We start from the raw sequence: 19,730 nt of genomic DNA on the forward strand, positions 1-19,730 counted from the left end.
GAACTAACGTGCCGTGCCGTCAGCTTCTCGCGCTAAAAGGAGACGCTCGCTGTGCGAAGTTGCCTTTCCGTGATGGAAGAAGCGTTCCCACGGGAGCGTTGGCTAGGTCCGAAGTATTGTTGTGTTTAGGGCTGCCCCAACAATGTAGACAACACCAATGGACGCTCTCCAGGTGTAAAGCTGTATCAGTTTCTCAGCAAGTCACAGCGGGAGAACATGGCCGCGTTCGTGAAAGATAGAGCAAGCGTGACACGACAGCCGAAAAAGCACTTCAACTTGACTCGCTATGGTTTAACTTCAGCTTGCTGCTTCGCGGCGATGTCAGCGGGTTATGCACCATGCACGGCACGGAGGACATGACTCTAAATCTTCTCGAAAATTTGAATCCCATGACCGTTTACATTAGTTTTCATTTATTTTTAGCACGCCGCAAACGTTTGCACATGACAGTACACAGCTACTACTGCTAGATACCACATCAAAACAACAATTTTATTGTTTCTATTAACGTCAGCCCAGCACATCGATAGAGTACGCGGCATCATTTCAGTAGAATGAGACTTATCTCGAGGCATACGTCGTACACGGTATTATCACGGAGGACCTGAGAAATGCATTTCGCAGTGACTCGGGTGTCCTCGTCTTCTGTCGTCTAGCTGCTCCACATGAGAAACTTGGCTAACGAACTTTACTCCTTTTCTTATATTCGCTTCTCGGAAGTGCGTGTCTAGCTCAGAGATCTTTATGAAGCCGCACTGCAGGTGGTACATTGTGAGGTGACTCAAACACAGCGCACGCTCTCTGCGCGTAAGCAAGTGACCGTACATTGGAAGGAAGGAAAAACGCGCGATATACATCCCCGATTTCTACTTTTCTACCAAAGATTGCACTGGCTTTCCCGAGTTTCAACGCCACCATGTGTTGTTTTGGCTTCCTATCATCAGCGTGGTAGAAACGCCAGGACTGCGCGTAAGGCGCAGCGCAGTCACAGCGAAAGCTAGAAGAGCGTCCTTTCAGAGCCTTTTCTCAACACTCATTGGGTAACTACTGCAAGCACACTTGCTTGATACCCACTACGACATTAACATTAAAAATTTTTTTGGTAGTAGGTCGGCATTCGCTATGCTATCTTTCGTCATTCTTCTGAGAAGTGTGGTATCCGCTAAACACTTGCAAGGAATTATGTGCCAATTGTTCATGCAGTGGCTGACGACGATGAGGAATTATGCCTGAAGTGGATATGCGCCACAGTTCATAGGTGAGCAAGCTTTTATAATGGGTTGGAGCATTGGACGACCCAGTTGTTACGCTATTCGCATCGTGCGAATACTGTTTTTTGCTGTTTTAAAACGCTTTATAAGTCGTATTAACACGATTGCTTTCCCGACATCAAGCCTGCATAAGGCGAGTTTGTCACCAAGTCCCAAGCACCGGCGTTGCTGAGTGGTAGAACATTGGGCTGACATTCAGCGCACCTTGGTTCGAGTGCACTGTTTCATTGCACTAGGTTTTTTTTTTCCTAATTTGATGAGATGTGGTTACGGACACCGGTGGTAGCGGCGGCGGCAAACAACTACGGGCGCGTGACCCGAGTTGTGATCTCATAAAAGCTTTTGCTGTAAAACAGCCTTAAAACATTGTCAAGTAGTGGTCCTTTATCATAATTCATCGGGTGAGATCCTTACAGATGCCTCACCAATCGTTAAAACTGGCCGTGTTTGTTGGCGTACTACGGCATCGGTGTCAAGACAAGCGATGAAAAAAAATTGCCTTGTGATGACGCCACCATGTGACACCATGATAACTTCATGCAACACCAAAATGTTTTGACATCGTTTAGTAAAAGATAGTTCGATCACGGCGGCAATGCAAAACCAGGCGACTATAAGGGAAAGTTTTAGGAGGGCTTCGGGGGTGGATAAAAACGAGTGTGAAGAAAAGGGGGACAGTGGCTTTCCTCTCCGGGTGGTCTTCGGCCGATAATTAAAAGACCAAGTGATTTCTCATGCCTCAGCAAGTACAACTGAGCTCCTGCACGAATACCTCCCAAGAATAAGCCTAATATTATTACAATGCTGAGTATCCGGCTAATGTTTCGGTATAATTCAATTAGAGTAACGAGCGCAATAAGGGTTGATGTAAATCGCAATGACTCAGTGGTTACGCAGTTCTGTTGTGCTAAGTCCCACGTATACTATAGTTTCGGTTCTCAGTTTTGACAAGTACACTTCTTTAAAGGCGAAATATTGCAAAATTCAGATATAGGTATACATATACGAAAAAAAGAAAAAAAGGACAAAGACAGCCCACAAACGTATAAAAAAATGTGTAGCCTTGATTCCACCACGGTATCCTTCATAAACTACACCGCGTTGCCGAATATCGGTCAAGTTCAAGCGTTAATTACAAAAACCATAGAAAAGGCGTTTTCTTTTTATTATTTGTGTCTATTATCCAGCCATTCATTGCACGCTGGACGGGGTAGTTGAGGTAACTGGGTAAGTTCCACTACAAATACGCGCCACTCTTCTTAATAACAGTTTCCACACGTAATACATATAATCGCTACCTGCGCTTTCATAATAGTATATAATTTTACACTGCTAATCGCATTAGCTCCATCAATAATCTCCAGAGGATCAACAGGCCACCAAGTGTCATTTGAAACGTAATGACGATAATTAAATAAGTATTCAACCTTTCCTAGTGACGATGGGTTCTTTTGTTCTCTCGTGAACACGAGCTGAGGGGCTGGTAGCACTCTATTGCTCGGCTAGTCATCACAGTTCAACTTGTTTATCACGCTGTCTTTCGACTGAAGGAGTGCCTCCCCGACGTAGGTGTTCTTACGTTAATTTGTGTACGGTCATCAGTGAGAAACATCTGCAGCGTCTTTCGCAACTCATTGCGGGCTGCTACCCAAACAGTATACCTCGACCTTGGTGACAGCCTTTGGCACCGCTCCACATATCAGTGCACGTGTTTCAAGCGACAAACGTCTCGAAGCATTTATGCAATTAAAAAAAAAAACATACGTCATGAGATTTTAGGAGAGCTCGCAGCTGGATTTTTTATATCAGTAGTATCGTCACTTTTTTTTTCGTTTTCCTTACTATTACGTTCTTGGAAAATCAATGAAACGCTGCATTTCATCTCGTAAGCAGGTGCTTCAAAAAGGTGCTATGGAGAGGATGTACTGGAGATTGTGATTGGTTATTTTTCTCATCCGTATGCCACTCAGTCTCACCATTTGTCCTAGCGCACGGGTGTAGCTGATTTTCCGTACAAGTCACATGGATAATCTCGCGTTGGACTAATAAACGTGTTTTCATATATTGTATATACAGCGATGCTGGTAAATATATCGGTCAATTAAAAGCTGATTTCCCGCAGCTTTATTAAGACCTGGCCAGTCTTTCAGCAGCAGTTACATAATGGTTTGTTTTTATTTCGTAGCTCGCACTACAGGCATGGTACACAAATATGAGGTTCACGTATTTTAGCAAACACAAATGCACGCATGAAACACCAAGCTGACCTTACTTGTAAGCGTGGCTTTACTGAGGAGCACTTACTGAAGCACCGTAAAGTACTCTACCTGAGCACTACACAGAAGCGCACAAAAACTGACCACGTGCGAAGCTGCGCCAGGCACGTGGGCCTCGGCAGTACTACACAGACAGGTGGTAGCTTCGCGTCACTCACAATCACATGGCGGTTTTGGGACGTTAAGCCGCGCATATCAATCAACAGGTGGTAGCTTTGTCACTGATATAGTTACACATCTGAAACTAAGCGATCCGAAGACCTTCCCTGATCCTCGGCAGACGCGGCGTCGACAGATACCAGCGGCCATTTGTCTCCGAGGTAACGACGGCCGTCGCGAGCTCTTCACCTGGCGGCACCTGGCCGGGGTTTCATTCGAGGGCGGACACGATGCGTTCACGTCGATGCCTCTCGACGCAGAGGTCGCTAGGCCCCGGAGGCGAACGGAAGTAAACGTTGCGCCCCGTGGGGAAGTGCAGCGTCCTCTCCGGGGCACACGCGCCGGTGATGGTTTTCCGCCAGGAAGGACGCAATTAGCCACTTCCGGTGCCGTGCTCGCGCACGCGCCCGCCCGTGCTTCTCGTGCTCCGCGACACAGGTGAAGTTCTGGGCCTGCCTTTTTTTTATTTTTGAAAACGATCTATACGAGACGTGTCCGTTAAATTTCAAGCGCAGCGTCTGGCAGACGTTCACAAAGCTGTCACGCGTATATCCTATACTGATGGCTACAAGCATTGAAAGATACAGGAAAATGAAGCGTCCATTGCCGCGGTATGAAAAAAGGTCGTACAACCGAGCGTTGCTGCTTCCTATTGCCGGATATATCTTCATATAATATATCTGTGGCATTTTCTACTCAAAGGTGGATGCGCTCAAGTCATGTAAGCACCAATGGGCGTCTATTTCAGACATATGCCATGGGGCGGAGTTTCAGTGTCATCGCCTTTGAAAAACATTGTGTAGTTTATGGAGCGGCCTGGGTTATTTTTTTATGCATGCGTCAAACGGGCCCTTCTGAACGGCCGTCGAGTCGATGGCCGTTGAAATGCCGCCGCATCATCGACTCGATAAAGTTGTCGACCTGCTACACGTACGCTACATGGCAGTTTTCAACGGCCGTTGCAGCACCACACAAAAATTGTGTAGTGCTGCAAATTTTTACTTTTGTCAATGCTATTGCGATTGAAATAATATAAACACACTCTAAAGCAGACACGCCAGTGTTGTTTTTGTAGGAGGAGCAATTTAATAAATTGTCTATATGTAATTATGAATGCCTGTTTTGTTTTTAAGTTGGTGGGCCGCGAAGCTGTGGTCGCGTTGTAACTGCTTGTCAACTTTGGTACGTTCGTTCTGTCTCCGCTACCGTCACTGAATAGTCGTCGAAGCTCCAACGAAAGTGTAGGATGCTCGCTTGTTTCGATAGACTATTGACTCAATCACCTTCGAGATCACTAACGTGGCAGCTTGTGCTTGACAGTTGAGTCAATAGACCATCGGTTAAATGTCCTTTCAAACACCCGTGTCACAGGGGTTAGCAGTGGAGGCAATCGGCTTCCGAGCTTCGGTCATCTTGGCGTGGCCGATGCGGACTTCTCAATTTGTATCCGGCTATAGCAGCAGTGAAGACGGTGTTTATATGATCGCGTGTAGTTACTATCCCAAATAGACAAATCAATCACCCTTTATCGCTGCGGCTAGATTCAGTAAAAAGCCATAGATAGAATATGCTTGCGTATGGCAGAAGTATTCACATGTTCCAGGTGAGAACAGCCTAATGAACAGGGCGAAGAAACAGTGGGGCATTAATACAGTCTTTTTAAAGAAAGAAGCACTGAAACGCACACTTATCGTGAAACAACCCATTGTGATGCACTATACAAGTTGATTGATTGATTGAATGAATGATTGATTGATTGATTGGTTGATATGTGGTGTATATCGTCCCAAAACCACCATATCATTATGAGAGACGCCGTATAGTGGAGGGCTCCGGAAATTTCGACCACTTGGGGTTCTTTAACGTGCGCGCAAATCTGAGCACACGGTCCTACAGCATTGTCGCCTCCATCGCAAATGCAGCCGTCGCAGCCAGGATTCGATCCCGCGACTTGGGGGTCAGCAGCCGAGTACCTTAGCCACCGGACCACCACGGTGGGGCCGCTATACGCGTGGCACCACAACATCTTCACCATCGTGAAAAGGCACTATACGTAAGACAGCTGTTACACAAAACACGACCATCTGCACCCGTGGGTTATGAACGGGCGTATACGTGACCAAAACGCGGTCATCTCAAAAATTGTTAATTGCTCGTCTCTGGAAGCACGCTGCGGAATCCCGTAACTGCATGGCCAGCCTTGCGATTCAATGCACGCAACTTCCTTCGTGCGCTTTATATAAGGGGGGCAAACTCGGGCAAGCCGGTGGCTAATTAAACAACGCGCGACGTAAGGGCAATTTCGAGCGCGCGTGCGCGCCGGCTGCTGCAGCCCTACTCGAGTGAATGAAACGAATCTTGAATGCCCCGGAACGCCCGGCTGAATCTGGCGCGCGACGCCACGCTTTTCTGGGCAAAGGTTAGAGGTCCCGCCAAGAGACAGTTCGTTGTCTTCTTTTCCGCCCGGAGAGCAGTAGGTGTCGAGTGAACGAAGTCTTCCGTTGAGCCCGAACACTACGGCATACAGCGACCCGCTTTTGTTCCCGCGTCACAATGGGAGGAGAAGGCCAAGAGGAGCCCTTCTATTCAGTCATGTGTTAGAAAGTGTGGACGTTGGCAAAGACGTGAGCCATGCCTCTTGTCTAGCTGCCACTCATTCTTCGGGTGTTGCCTATACTGAATGGTTCCTTTAATTTGTACTATGTTTTGCCCAGCTTAACCCCGTTGTAAGGCTCCAGTGCTGATTCATGTGATCGCGGTGCCGGCTTCGCTACGGGGCGTGCACTCCTCGACACCTTCCTTTGTTTTGAGCAGTGAAAGTTCACTGGGCAGGTCAGAACAAAAGAGGCTCGCGCTTTGCCACACTCCGTGGCCCCGAAGACAAAGCCGCACTTCCGTTCCTAGCAGCTTTCGTGGCCCGATAGACTCACCCGCTTCTGTCCGCTTCGAGACGTTCTTTACGTCTTTTACTAAGGCGAAAGTCTCTCGGAAGCCAAGAGTCGTAAAGTGCATTCACATGGGCACCGGCTTATTAGATCTACAAGGTTAACTTTAGGCATGACCCTAGCAGTCTAAGGATTTCTCAACGGCTGCTTATCTATGTTGACCTTGAAATGCGAGCAACATAAAAATAAATGTGACATGACGATCAGGTCTCAGACACCTATTTTGCAGGGTTTTTGCAATAATGAAGCCCCGGGAACCACAACTCTAACATTAAAAATTAAAAAAACGCTTTTTTTCCACGTTTATATAAGCCTGAGAACAAGGGCAGGTTGTTATAAAAAGGACGTAGTGGCTTCCTTTTGAATTTTGCATCTACTGAGAGGGTGGTTTTCTTTCGGTCTCGAGTTGGCGGCGACACACTGTGGTGAAATGTTGCCTCCATAATGTCTTAAACTATCTTACCAATACCAATGCTAATTTCTTTAACCGTGCATAAAATAAAGCGCTGGTGGTCACGAAAACTGCACTCGATGCAGGAAAGCGGCAAACTGTCATTAGAGCAACACGTGACTTGAGAAACGAGGCACAGCTTACTGACAAGAGACTCATTGCGCTGCAATCGAACTACCATTGTGTATAGGACCTTTCCTTTTCCGTTCCACGTCGCACGGTACTTGTCCAGGGAACTCGTCTCGTGGGCCATTCCCATACGACCAACGTCCACTTACGTCGAAATTGGCCCCCTCAGCGTTCGACTTCCGTTCGCAAAACGTCTGCGTGTGACGACGCGGGCGTTCCTTATTCATAAATCACGCTTTCGCGGCCCAAGTGTGTTGAGTACTACCCAACCAGCTTTCTCATCGCCTCCCTTGTTGTACTTACACCGCCTTGCACAGGACGTAGTCATTATGCCTCAATGCAAGTTCTACCCTAAGCTTATTATAGGAACATTCAGTGACAAAGCAGTCTTTGCCCTTTCCTCTCTGTATGAAAGCTAAAGTGGCGCATATGCTACGAGCAGTGGAGTGTCCCCACAGTGGCAAACATGTACGCGACAGTGAGACAGCTCTCGCAAACGATGCGAGATTATCATGCATCCTAATAGGAAACGACTTCGACGGCACTACGGGCGGACGCTGCCTCGAATTCGCACAGGCGCCGGGCGAGCATTCTTGAGGCTCTACGTATACAGCCAAGCTTCATTAGGCAAACGCTTGCCTCAGGCTATTGGTCCAAGAATCGGCTTCATACGCTGCCTGGGTCGAACACTTGTTATCCGTGCCGTCATACGGACAGGGCAGTTAGGGAGCGCATTGTTTCTTTGGACGTATGCACAATAGGTTTTGGCGTCGCGCCCTCCCGAGCGTTTCATGAGCTGCGGTCTGTTTTCCCATGCCGACCATTCATCACGTGCCGTCCTCCAATATGCATATAACCAGTGCGGCGGGAACTCAGACGGGGCCCGTAACCCGCCAGGGACAAGAAAGATGAACACATTGAACGAGCGTCCTGGTAGAGGTGGTTTTGGAATTACGTGCACGCCGCAGAAGCAGAGAATAAGCCGCGAAATGTGTATGGCTAATTAAACGCCACTGTTAAAATAGATTTTGTTTCACACGGCCAAATGTCATACATGTGAAGTGCACTGATAGAAAAGACTGGGGGTTATGAATTAGGCTCAATAGCTGATCGCGAGATCAGATCAAGGCCGGAATGAATGACAGAGCTAAACGCAGACACTGACTATGACAACTCATCTCTGTTGAAAATGCTAACGAATGGCACAAGAGTTGTCTTTGAAACTGTCAGTCGAACAAAGCTCTACGGATGGAAACCAACATCGAATTCGGAACCATTCTAAACGATGGTTCCAAATTCTGATGTACCTCGATCAGGAATCTTAAACACGCGGCTTTTCCGCTGCAGATCCGGCCTCCAAATGAATGTCATCGTGCTATATATGTATTGTTATTTGCTTCATAAGCATGTTTACGAGCTACACAGACGTGACTGCGGGGTCTCAAGGATTTTCTTTTTTTTTCTTCCTGAGGCACTCATTGAGGTATAACCATGCACTAAAAGATAACTGTGGAGTGAAAACTCTGCTCCAGAATTGGTTTTCATTTTTCACTCAATCTCGAGATTAGTATTCCTATCTTTCTCAATACCTGACATCATATCCTCTTCAGATATACCAATATATAAGATACCTGAAACGGCTCGTTTCAAAGGCCTTGGGTGCAGTGCCAACGTTAGCTGCAGTTTCCTTGAACTCCTCCCCATGCCTGCTCCTTCCACCGCTGGAATCTGTCTGGCTGTCACGTCTCTTGCGGGAAACTAAATTAACGCGGACCGCTAGCCGAGGTGATTGAGACCCTTTACAGATTTCAAAAAATAAAGATACTCGTGGTAATTCGTCTCGCCATTTGCTACAGTACCTTTTCAACTAGGCTTATTTATTTTCCTCCAGTACAGATAGCATCGTTGCTACATCTTTTCGAGTCGACCACGGGTGACGCGAGCACTGGCCTTAAGCTAAGTACGTGACAGTGGAAGGAAACCGGCGGTGCGTGACGCAGGAGCGATGCTCCGTAAGCTCGACCCGGCGTTGACCCAGAGAGGAGGAGGACTCGCTGTGTACAGGCCGACTGGGTGTTCGTTGACCGGCCGGTCTCGAAGAATATCCCTCGATGGCTGGAGGGCGCCTTTTATCTGTGCTCCCATCTGTTTGCTTCGCAGAATGCACCGCCGTGCGAGATCGAAGTTCGTTCGGAGACGACCGTGTGACGTGCCTTGTCGGAAGCGCAAGCCCGAGCACAGGAGGCCGCGTGTTTCACACGCCCGATCGTTCTGTACCGCGGCTGTTACGATCAGCCTGTCAGTGTGGTGGCCGGCTGCCGCTCGATTTTGCAACGAGAGGGGTTGTTCGGGGCTGTGTAACGTTGGTCGGCCTTCTCCGACGTAAATCGCCGAGATCCACAGCGCGAGGGACAGTATTGGTGTGCCATACCCACTGAGACCCTACAAGGTCTTCAAGTTCGTATACATAAAGTAAAATATCTGAATGCCCTTCGGGCAGTTTTTTTTTTAACTGTGCTTGATACGAGATACCAGGATGCAAGAATACAAGGCGGCGTTCGTTCTGTGTCCTTTTGTACTGCTGCCTTCGTCTTTAGCGTAACTGAAATTTTCAAAATGTCTTACCGAGTAGCCCCCCCCCCCCCCCCTCTAACATACTGTTCACAAGAAAGCTTGCCGCTTCATTCTAAGCCCTAACTTTCCCCATATATTTTCCGGTCAACAGTATCTTCTCCGTTAGAAAAAAAAACATGAATTGTAATTAATAGCTAATATAATCGGTATGCATGACTCGCAAATGCTGTCATGTCGAGTAGAGAACGCCACAGCATACGCTAATGAAGCTTGTATTCATGCGTACGTTTTGCTGAATTGAAACCAATAAACGAATAAAAAAACGAAGAAAGAGTTATAGAAGCATGAAGGAACAGAAGTGCTATACGGTATGCCTGATAATTTTCTCTGTCATTCTTCCTGCCTTTCTTTTTCTTTTTTTTTTGCACCTCCTTATTGTCTGCGTTTCTCTTCATCTATATCTGTCACTCTGACAATTTTTTCTATCTGTTCACTATTTCTGTTTTTCTTTATTTTTTTTTAAATTTTCTTTCGCCCTTTCGCTTCAACTCTCATTCCCTTGTTATACATCTTTCTCACTCTTTTTTTTCTTTTCTTTTTGTGTCGTGATCCCTGATTTTTCACTCTTTTTTGTTTGTTTCCAGAACAAGAGCCTCTTATGTGATCATTTGGACTTTTAACGCCATTTAATGGACCTTTACTCTAACACAGAAATAGAAGGTGCCGACGTTGACATCCTGTCTTAATCTAAGATGCCACCATACGCGGGGGCATGCTCATACATGGATGAATACAGCGTCTCGCGCTCTCCACAACCAATTTTTTCCTTTTTTTTTTGTCGTGAAGGTGCACGGTTTTACGCCAACTAGCGCTTATGTGCACAGAACTGTCAAAACAACGTTGCTGCTTGGGCGCATCACAGTGACGCATCAGGGCACACCCTTTTTCTTCGAGCGACCGTGAAAACAGGGATAATCCATTAGCTCAAAATAAATGGTGAACGTCTTGGGGCACTACACAAAACTATCGAACTGCTGTGTGTGTGTATAGAAAAAAATGTTTGAGGATTTAAATTGATTGATTGGTATGTGGAGATTAACGTCCCACACCCACTATATGATTATGAGAGACGCCGTAGTGGTGGGCTACGGAACTATCGATGACCTGGGGTTCTTTAACGTGCACCAGAATTTGAGAACACTGGACGATTTACAATGCGGTATACCCTTCTATGAAAGAGCAATCAGTAGTTCCAGAAGAAGTCGTTCAGAAAAAGTGGTTAGCAAATGAGAACTTGGTACTCTACTATAGAAAATCATTAAGCCGTCCCGTGGGCCTCATACGAGGCGTGTGTTTAAGAAAATGATTAAGGATTTAGAGAACTTGGTACTCTACTATGGGAGAGCTGAAAGCTGTCCCGTAGCTCAATATGCCGTAGAATAAATCCTCTTGATGGTTGCTGTCAATAAACGACTACGCAAGTTGAAGTCGCTTGTCATTGCATGAAACCCTCCACTTGTCAAAAGGTTCGTAACAAAATTGCACATTCGTTTAGTTAAAGAATTTTGATTAACTTGCATATGAACCTTCGCACATCTACTCCATCGCATGTAACACATGTCCTATATTGGTAATCATTACGAGTAAGCAGCTATAAGAAAAGACATAAAGAATTCGCAGATCCCACGTACAGTGGCAATCATTGATATGCAAAGCATGAATGAGAAATGTTGATATGTCACCTTAAATCAAGCAGAACGTTACCAGGTGGAGGTAAATGATGCCGTACTTGACTTCCGTGTCAAGATTATCGTGCTTGGATGTGTCTACTTTCGTCATCTATTCAAGCCACGTCATACCAAATTTAGTATATATGTAGCTAGCGAAACGGGTGCAGCATACTGTGAGCACGGTATGTTGTCATGTTCTTACATGACACGCGTGTAATTTTTGCACCACATATGTTTAGTCTTCCATTGACGTCACGTAAGACCAAATTTGGTATATGTGGAGCTGGAAAAACCGCCACGAGCGCTTCATGAAAGGCCCAATATACTTCAATGTAGCGATAACGCGCGCGCACGTTGGGCACAGCGACGCTACGCTAGCAAAACGCGAGCACTCTATAGTCAGACGCAGGCGCGAGCAGCATCCATCGGCGCGACCTGACGGCAACCGGCGCGAAATGTGGCATGCTGCATTTCGCGCCGATGCGTTACCCAGACAACACTGCGTCTCCCTCTTGTCGTGACGGAGGAACGCCGGACGCACTGAAACGCGCATGCGTCAAAACAATGCAGCGTTGCGCGCGCCTACGAGTATATGGAAGGATCGGCGCCTGGCGTGGCAACGCCGGCGTGACGTGGCGAAATGAACACCGAGAGCACGCGCACCGCGTCATGTCCAAACGTATTGGCGCCTTGACTGTGGCATGTAGTCATGTTATCACATGACACGCATCTCATGAATATTACGTTTCCACCAGTCACATACCTTCGTCATCCAGTGGCGTTACGTAATACCAAATTTGGCATAAATGAAGCTAGCGGAACGGATGCAAGCGCATCACGAGTGCGGCATGTAGTCATGATGTGTTATGACATGCATGTCGTGATTATTATGTTTGGATGTGTAATATGGCTACCTCGTCCTTTCGCCTCACATAATACCAAATTTGATGTAAGTGAAGCTAGCAAAACGGCTGCCAGTGCATCATGAGAATGGCAAGTAGTCATGTTTTTACATGACAGCAATCACATGATTATCATGTTTGCACCAGTGACATAGCTGCGTGATCCGTTCACGTACCATAATACCAAATTTGGTATACGTGACGCTAGCGAAACTGCCGCGAGCGCATCATGAGTGTGGCATGTAGTCATGTTGTTACATGACACGCATATCATGATTTTCAAGTTAGGGTCTGTCACTTTTGTTCGCCATGCAATCATGTCATACCATACTAGTTTTGCAACATGCCATATGAACGAAACCGCCGCAAGAACTCCAGGACCATGAAATGTAAATCATGAAATTCATGACATACCTGTCATGATTTTCATGTTATGAGTAGACATATGTTCATCACACAGTCATGTTACGCCATACCAAGTTTGGTATCGATATCATTATCGAAACGGCCAGGAGAGCTAAATGTCGTAGGCGGCTAGATAGATAGATAGATAGATAGATAGATAGATAGATAGATAGATAGATAGATAGATAGATAGATAGATAGATAGATAGATAGATAGATAGATAGATAGATAGATAGATAGATAGATAGATACGCTCAATGTCGCTGAAGTTCGCTAAGAAATGCTTCGCAATATAAATGTCACCCGCATCTTCCCACAGAGAGAACTCGAGTGAATGCGTCCCAGAGCACAAGCAATGCACTTTGAAGGAAGCAACATTGATATCGCGGTAGGGTGTTTGTAGTTCGGGTAGTTCTTGGATCTCACCCTTCGGGGAGGGGGTGAATCCGACGATGTCCCGTTGGTCCTCCACCTGCTGAGCACCACAGAGAAGAGGAGCCCGGCCAACACGCAAATGGACACCACGGCCGTGACAACGGTGGCGCCACTGTCTCCTCCTCCCGTTACTCCGCCCTGGTGGTGGCCGTGCTTGGAGGCGTGCGACTTGGAGTGCACTCCATGGAGTCGCACTTGCTGCTCCAGAGACATTGGACGATCCTCTGCAAGCATCAAGCACCACAGTAGAATTTAATGAGACGAAGTCACTGAATTTTACAGATAGTTGCAATATTCTATTTCAATGAAGTATCAAAGAGAAAAGTGGTGAATGTGCGCTAGTGCGCAGACAGAAGTATAGAATCAAATAGAATCAAATGCAACTTGCGTAATCCTGCATCTAAGAAGTATGAAAGAAGGAAAACAAGAGATAGAGGAGAGAGAGGGATAAAACCATTGTTAAAAAAAAGAGTTTGGGGGCCAAAGCATGACCACGCTACATTGTCGGCGTCCCTAGTCCGGGACACCGCATGACGAGGCCCTGACTGGCGCCCGTCTCACCAGAGTCCGTTGAGACTCCAACGAGAAGCCGTAGAAGAGGGCAGTCTCCCATGCCTCTCGGGAAGGAATAGAAGAAGGGGGCAGGTGGAGATTTTTCGCGCATGCCCACACTAAGTGGAAAATGTCACAGGTCTCTCCACAGTGTGGGCACCGCCCATCCGCGTTAGGGTCGAAGTGTTTGATAATTACAGGACAGAGTATAGTAGCTGTTTGCAGGTGCCAAAGCCCGCTCACCTGCTTTACTCAACCCCTTTGCAGGAGCCGGAAAAAGGCAGTGAGTGTCGCGTTAATAGGAAATAATTTCTCTGAACCGCAGCAGCGGCGTGTTGACCTTCGAGTCATAAGAGCTGGGGTGAGAAGCCCGGTGGGTAAGCGCCCGGGTGGCCGCATCAGCGGCCTCGTTACTTCGTACACCCTGATGGCCAGGAGCCCAAATTATGTTTTTCGAGGGTGGATCAGCAACAGCCCGTTTTAGAATATGGCCCTAAAGGGGATATCTCCACTGTTAGGTAGGGCGCGCACGCTTTCTTCGTATCCGTTATGATAGGATCCGTTGTTAGTGGATAAACTGGTGGTGCCACTGTGCACGGATATACACGTTGGCGTTTTCTAAAAATAAAAATAGTTGAAGTTAGGGCACTGTGTTGTCCTCTCTCTGATGCCCCCGTCTCTTAGCGCTCAATATGCCGTTAGGCTGCGGTTACCAACACGCCCAAAAATGGTAATGACAACCGTTATTATTGTCTTCGAACTGCTATTCGTGGCAGCAAGCGCTATGGCTACTTCCTGAGCCCGCTCTGAATTTCGTGCTCTGAAGGAGAGCCTGTTGAAGTGCATTCCCTGGTGAACTACGGCGGCCGTGTAAAATCCCCTGAGCGTCGGCCCTGCTATGTCTACGTAGTATACACCAGGTCGGGAACCGTGTTGTATTTCAAGCGTCCTAGCCTGCGTTTGTCGCCTGCTTTTATGCGTGTGCGTGCCCATGTTAGTGAGGAGCGGAGAGACCCAGGGCATTAGGCGCCGAAGTTCTGAAATATGCTCCGCTTCCTCTGAAGTGCAAGTGTGTTGAATGTGTAAGTGATTCAGCCGGCGGCGCCCGGGGGGCGTCTGCATAAGCCGTGTACAGTGATTTATGAGGTGCGTCTGCCGCAACTATAGGTAGGAGTAGAGCACACCCCACGCCCCGAGTTTTGTGTTGCAGGCGGCCACCGGGAGACCCAGAGCTCTTCTTGTAGCCTTGCGCAGAATGGCGTCCAATCTTTTGTGTTCTTGCTTGTTAGTGCGAAGGTATGGTACGGATTAGAGGATCCGGCTTGTCATGAAGGCATGGACCAGCCGAAGCACGCCCTACCTCGCAGAACGCCCCGTTTGTTGGTAACATGGCACGGATGTTAACAGGTCCAGAATAACCGTTACGCCGCCCTACACTGAGGGTAGGGATGCGGGAATTCGAAAGTTAGAAGAGTGGGGCACGTGAAAGACAGAGAAGCATAATATAGACAACTTCACAGTCCAACATTTTTCACCAGTATATAGCATCACTATGAGTCAGCCCCTTGTGCAAGCCTGTTGTTCTTTCAATAAATAAATGAATAAATAAATAAATAAATAAATAAACAAATAAATAAATAAATAAAACCTTTATTTGTCATTGATAAATATGAGGGTAACGGGGGAAAAAGCCGCTATCCTGCGGCTGGACAAAGCTTCTCAGCCCACAACAAAATGAAGCAACTGAATGCGCAATAACACAAGAACTGAATGTGCTCGAAATAAAACATTTCATTTGAATGCATGCTGATAGGAAGAGGTAAATATAGCAAATAGTAGGGAAAACATGGTACAATCTGAGCTATTTACGCTACTACGTGTGATAATACGCATTTATGCGACTAATAGAAAGAAAGACGTCGTAATACAAAGTGATGCTACGCATACAAAAGAAGTTGATCAAATGCCTACAAAATAAGTGCAAGGGCAACAAATAGGTCACGTAAGATAACATCAAAACTTAGCATAATTAAGCGTAAACAATATGAACATGGGGTTCATTTGATTGAAACCTAAACAGAAATCACTTATCAAAGCAGTGACAAAATTTTCCTTAGTATTAGAGGTATTATAGCCTCTGTTATTATTTAACCTAAAGTAATAAGTGCTCAGCACTTTATGTGAGAAAGTTACATTTACATCGCACTGCACGAAAATTCATAGTACAAAAAAAATATTTGAAAAGATAATGAGCAAGCCAACTGCACACTTTGAGAAAAAAAAAGAAAAACGCCATTCGCGAACCGATAAGGCATACGTAGCATTTGGTGACTGATGAACCCGGCTAGATGTTAGTGAGAAAAAGTCTGATCTTTCCCAAATAACAGCAACCGAACAATACTGGGTGAAGCCATCTCAGCGGCTATGCCATGCTTACCATATGCGTTTAATAAGAGTGCAGCTATGGTTGCAACGATAGCGACTGAGTGCCATGGTTTGTGCAGCCTGATGGTTATATCCAGGAATCATTCTCTTCATTCTCGAGATCTCTTCAGAAAGACATTCGAGCAAAGCTGCTAGCGACTACAATCGGTGGTCAAGGGGCACAGCGAGGGCAGTCGCATAAGAGGTGTGGCAAAGTTTCGTCGATACCTCAATAGTCACAGAGAATACTGCCAGGAGGCCCCGCTACAAGATTGTCTTTGTTATTACCTGTTCTGATAATTAGAATTATTGTGCTGAAGGGCACAATCGCGTTACCTTTGGAATGCAGTAGGGACTGATGCGGTATCGACTCAAACACAATGACTCTGCACGTGGATTCGTTCCATGTTCGGCCACAGCTGTAGCACGTCAGGTCCGACCAACCACCCAAATCAGCGAGGGAAGGACGTGAGGGAATGTTGAGGTTAAAGGCTTGAATGAGGGATGCCTTCGAAGCATTTCTTCATCGCTTATTGAATTCAAAAGCCGAAGAACCCTTGCGCTTTAAGTTCAGCGTGATCGCTCCCACAGCGCGCCTTTCGGAGCCAGACAATTAAAGCTCTCACGCTACCCAGCGGGGCCCCATGAGCACGCCTGCTCATCGTTCCCACACTCTGTCAACCAGCTGAAAAGATCGTCATGCCAGATCTTGAAAGGTGGAGCTTTGGAAGTCAAAAGGGGCTCGGCATAAACCACAGAGTAAGCAGAACCTTATTCCCATAGCAATACAAAATACTGCCCGGTTAGGCTAGGGCCTCTGCCCGAACGTTAAAATGCATCTTCCACTTAGCGTCGTCGTGACCAGATATCTTTGCAAGGACGGAGAGTGGAGGTGGGGTTCACTTAAGTGCCTACTATCTAATAATCTATATCGTAATTAAATCAGCAGCTGCCCCTCATCTTCCGCTCAGCCATCCCCATCGTTTCCTTTCCCCTCTTCGTTAGCTTCTTTTTTTTTCATTTCCATTTTGTTTCGTCAAAGCGTCGATGTTCCAAAGAGTTGCGAATGTCTCTCCTATCCAAGACGTGTCAAGCCAAACATGAGGTTGGTGGATGATCTGAGAAGGATCCCACGTTGGTTCCCACGCGCATAACGAACGCTTCAAACTCGGAGCGATCTCTGGGCGAGATAACAGACCCGACGGCGGGGGCCGCGGTGAACGAGATGAGGTTTCGAAATCGGGAGGTGGACGACGTGACTCGCTCGCAATTGCCATTCTCCTCCGTACGGATGTAGTAAACGAAGCAGCAACATCCAATTCGAGATCAGCGGACACTAATCATTAGCGCCCTTATTGCGCATTCATTGGCAGTTAACAACGGACACGCGCAAACACGCGATAATTCATGGGGGGGGGGGGGGATCTGAGGCAAGATAATGCTGGGATAGAGGAAGCGCAAGCAAATGCGGGCTTAAGAAGCGAAAGAAGTGATGAAAAGAAAGAAAAAGGGAAGTAGACCCAGCATGAGACTCGTAGATGGTCACGCGAACCGCGCATGCAGCAGCTGGCTTTGCATCAACGCCACGTGCTCCTAGCGGGCGCCAGGTTGGAAGTATAGATACACACGCGGAGTAGATAGGGCTGAGCGGTTGCCACGCGTGTACAGGGACAACCTGGAAATGGTGTGGGAGTGTTTGCTGTCTAGAAAGAGTGAGAGAGACGGAGAGAAAGAAAGCGATGTTCACATTGCGCAGGCACGGCATCGTGGAGCTTCGAGATCTGCATACTGCGAAAACATCTGCCCTCTTTTTTTTTTCTTTAGTGTTATCTCAACGGCTGCGATGCGCAGATGCTACTGGTTCCCTGAAGAAGGTTTCGAAAACTGTAAAACGAAAACTTGAGGCAGCGTGTTTGGAAGCTGCCAAATTTGGGGTAGTAGTAAACATTTTATTCTGAAATGCACTAGAGAGTTCCCGTGCACCTCGGTGGCAGTCCCTAGTCCGGGACGCCATAACCGAATTTGGGGCACGTTATATCAATTAGGTTTGATGGGTGTGACAAGACTGTCGTCGTATGTTCTCCATGCGTAAAGCGGTTGGCTGGGCTAGGTGAAACACAGGAGATTTATTTCTTTTCCAGCACATTCCAGAAAAAAAAATAAACGTGTGACGACAGGAAGTAAAAAAAAAACAGGAACACCACAGGTCTTGAAATGCAGAGTTGAAGAAAACACGCGTTCTTTTGTTCTTTTACCTTCCCGCGTTTGTGCATTTGTTCATTTTCCGCGTATGCATGAGAAGTGCATCAACTCTCCGGTGTTTGACTGAAATGATGGCCACAACGTATCTATGTATACGAAATGCATAAATTTCATTTATTTGTATTTACTCATATATCATAGACGCCCTTCCGGACATTTCATAAAGATGAGAACGGGGTCACTTACGAATGCACAGTGGGTGTTGCAGTGTATATAGAGTGCAAGAAACATGTCTAACACATTAAAACAATATGCTAAGTATGTCAACGTTCTAGGCTCTCACCAGCTACGCTCTGTAATCAGGTGACATTGACTGAGAAAATTTAGTTTCCATTGAATATGAACTTTCTAGCTAGCTACCGTGTTCCATTGCATGCTAGAAGCACTGGGCTGTCTTGGCAAGTGTTGATGAAATGACGGCCGACTGAAGGCTAGTCTTCGCTATAGGCCGTTAGAACAACAATGCTTTTTGCATTGTCAGTTCGGTGACTGAGTTGCCCAACAAATTTTTGTGAGATCGCAACAACGTTCATACAATTGCTGACCGAGTAAAGGACAAGGGAAAGGCATGGCAAGACCACGCGCACGTGAGTACCTGCATCTGTTTGTGTATGTGTGGATGTAGAAAAAAATGGGGGGGGGGGATGAGGTGCCGCGGGTGTGTGCTGACGGCCGTACTATGTTACAAGGTGCGCAATAGCTGAAGGACGTGAGTTCGTGAGCACAGCGATCTGCATACAGCAGGAACATCTGCCCCGCACTGCCATGGTCAGATCTTTCTTCCGCAGAAAACCGGAGCAGATGCTGCCATCTTCGGGCAAGGGTGTTTGAAGGCGCCGGCGACGTAAACAAGTTTAACGCTTTCCGTAGGAAGCCGCGGCCTTCGGAAGGCCCGGTGTTCGCGGTTACACTGGACTTTCTGCGCGAACGCCCCAAGAATACGGCTGAGCCGAGGCCATTAGGCGCTAAGCACCTCACTCCAGTTTCAGCTGCGTGGCCGTAGCACGTGGCGTTCGTAGGAACCGCGTCAAGTTGACACCAGAGACGGCAGTACCGAAGCAACGAGGAAAATGACAAAGCGCAAAAGTGACATGGACGAGGATATCCCCAACGATAAAACCAATACGAAAAAAATATTTTTTCTAGCGTAAGCCAGCCTCTGCAACACAAGGTAATGAATACCAAAATGAATTATCAAATTGATTACGCAGCTA

The 19,730-nt window shown here is 46.9% G+C and overlaps 1 protein-coding gene across 1 annotated transcript in view; it reads right to left on the reverse strand.

The window, feature by feature from the left end:
• The window catches only part of LOC142796441 (uncharacterized), a 63,439-nt gene that overhangs the window by 8,170 nt on the left and 35,539 nt on the right, over window positions 1-19,730 (reverse strand). The window contains exon 3 of the mRNA XM_075887089.1: window positions 13,270-13,502. Within this exon, the coding sequence (XP_075743204.1) occupies window positions 13,270-13,502 (233 nt within the window). The remainder of the gene's footprint in view (window positions 1-13,269; window positions 13,503-19,730) is intronic.

Source organism: Rhipicephalus microplus, chromosome 2 (genome assembly GCF_043290135.1).
Source record: "Rhipicephalus microplus isolate Deutch F79 chromosome 2, USDA_Rmic, whole genome shotgun sequence".
In the NCBI taxonomy this organism is placed as follows: domain Eukaryota; kingdom Metazoa; phylum Arthropoda; class Arachnida; order Ixodida; family Ixodidae; genus Rhipicephalus; species Rhipicephalus microplus.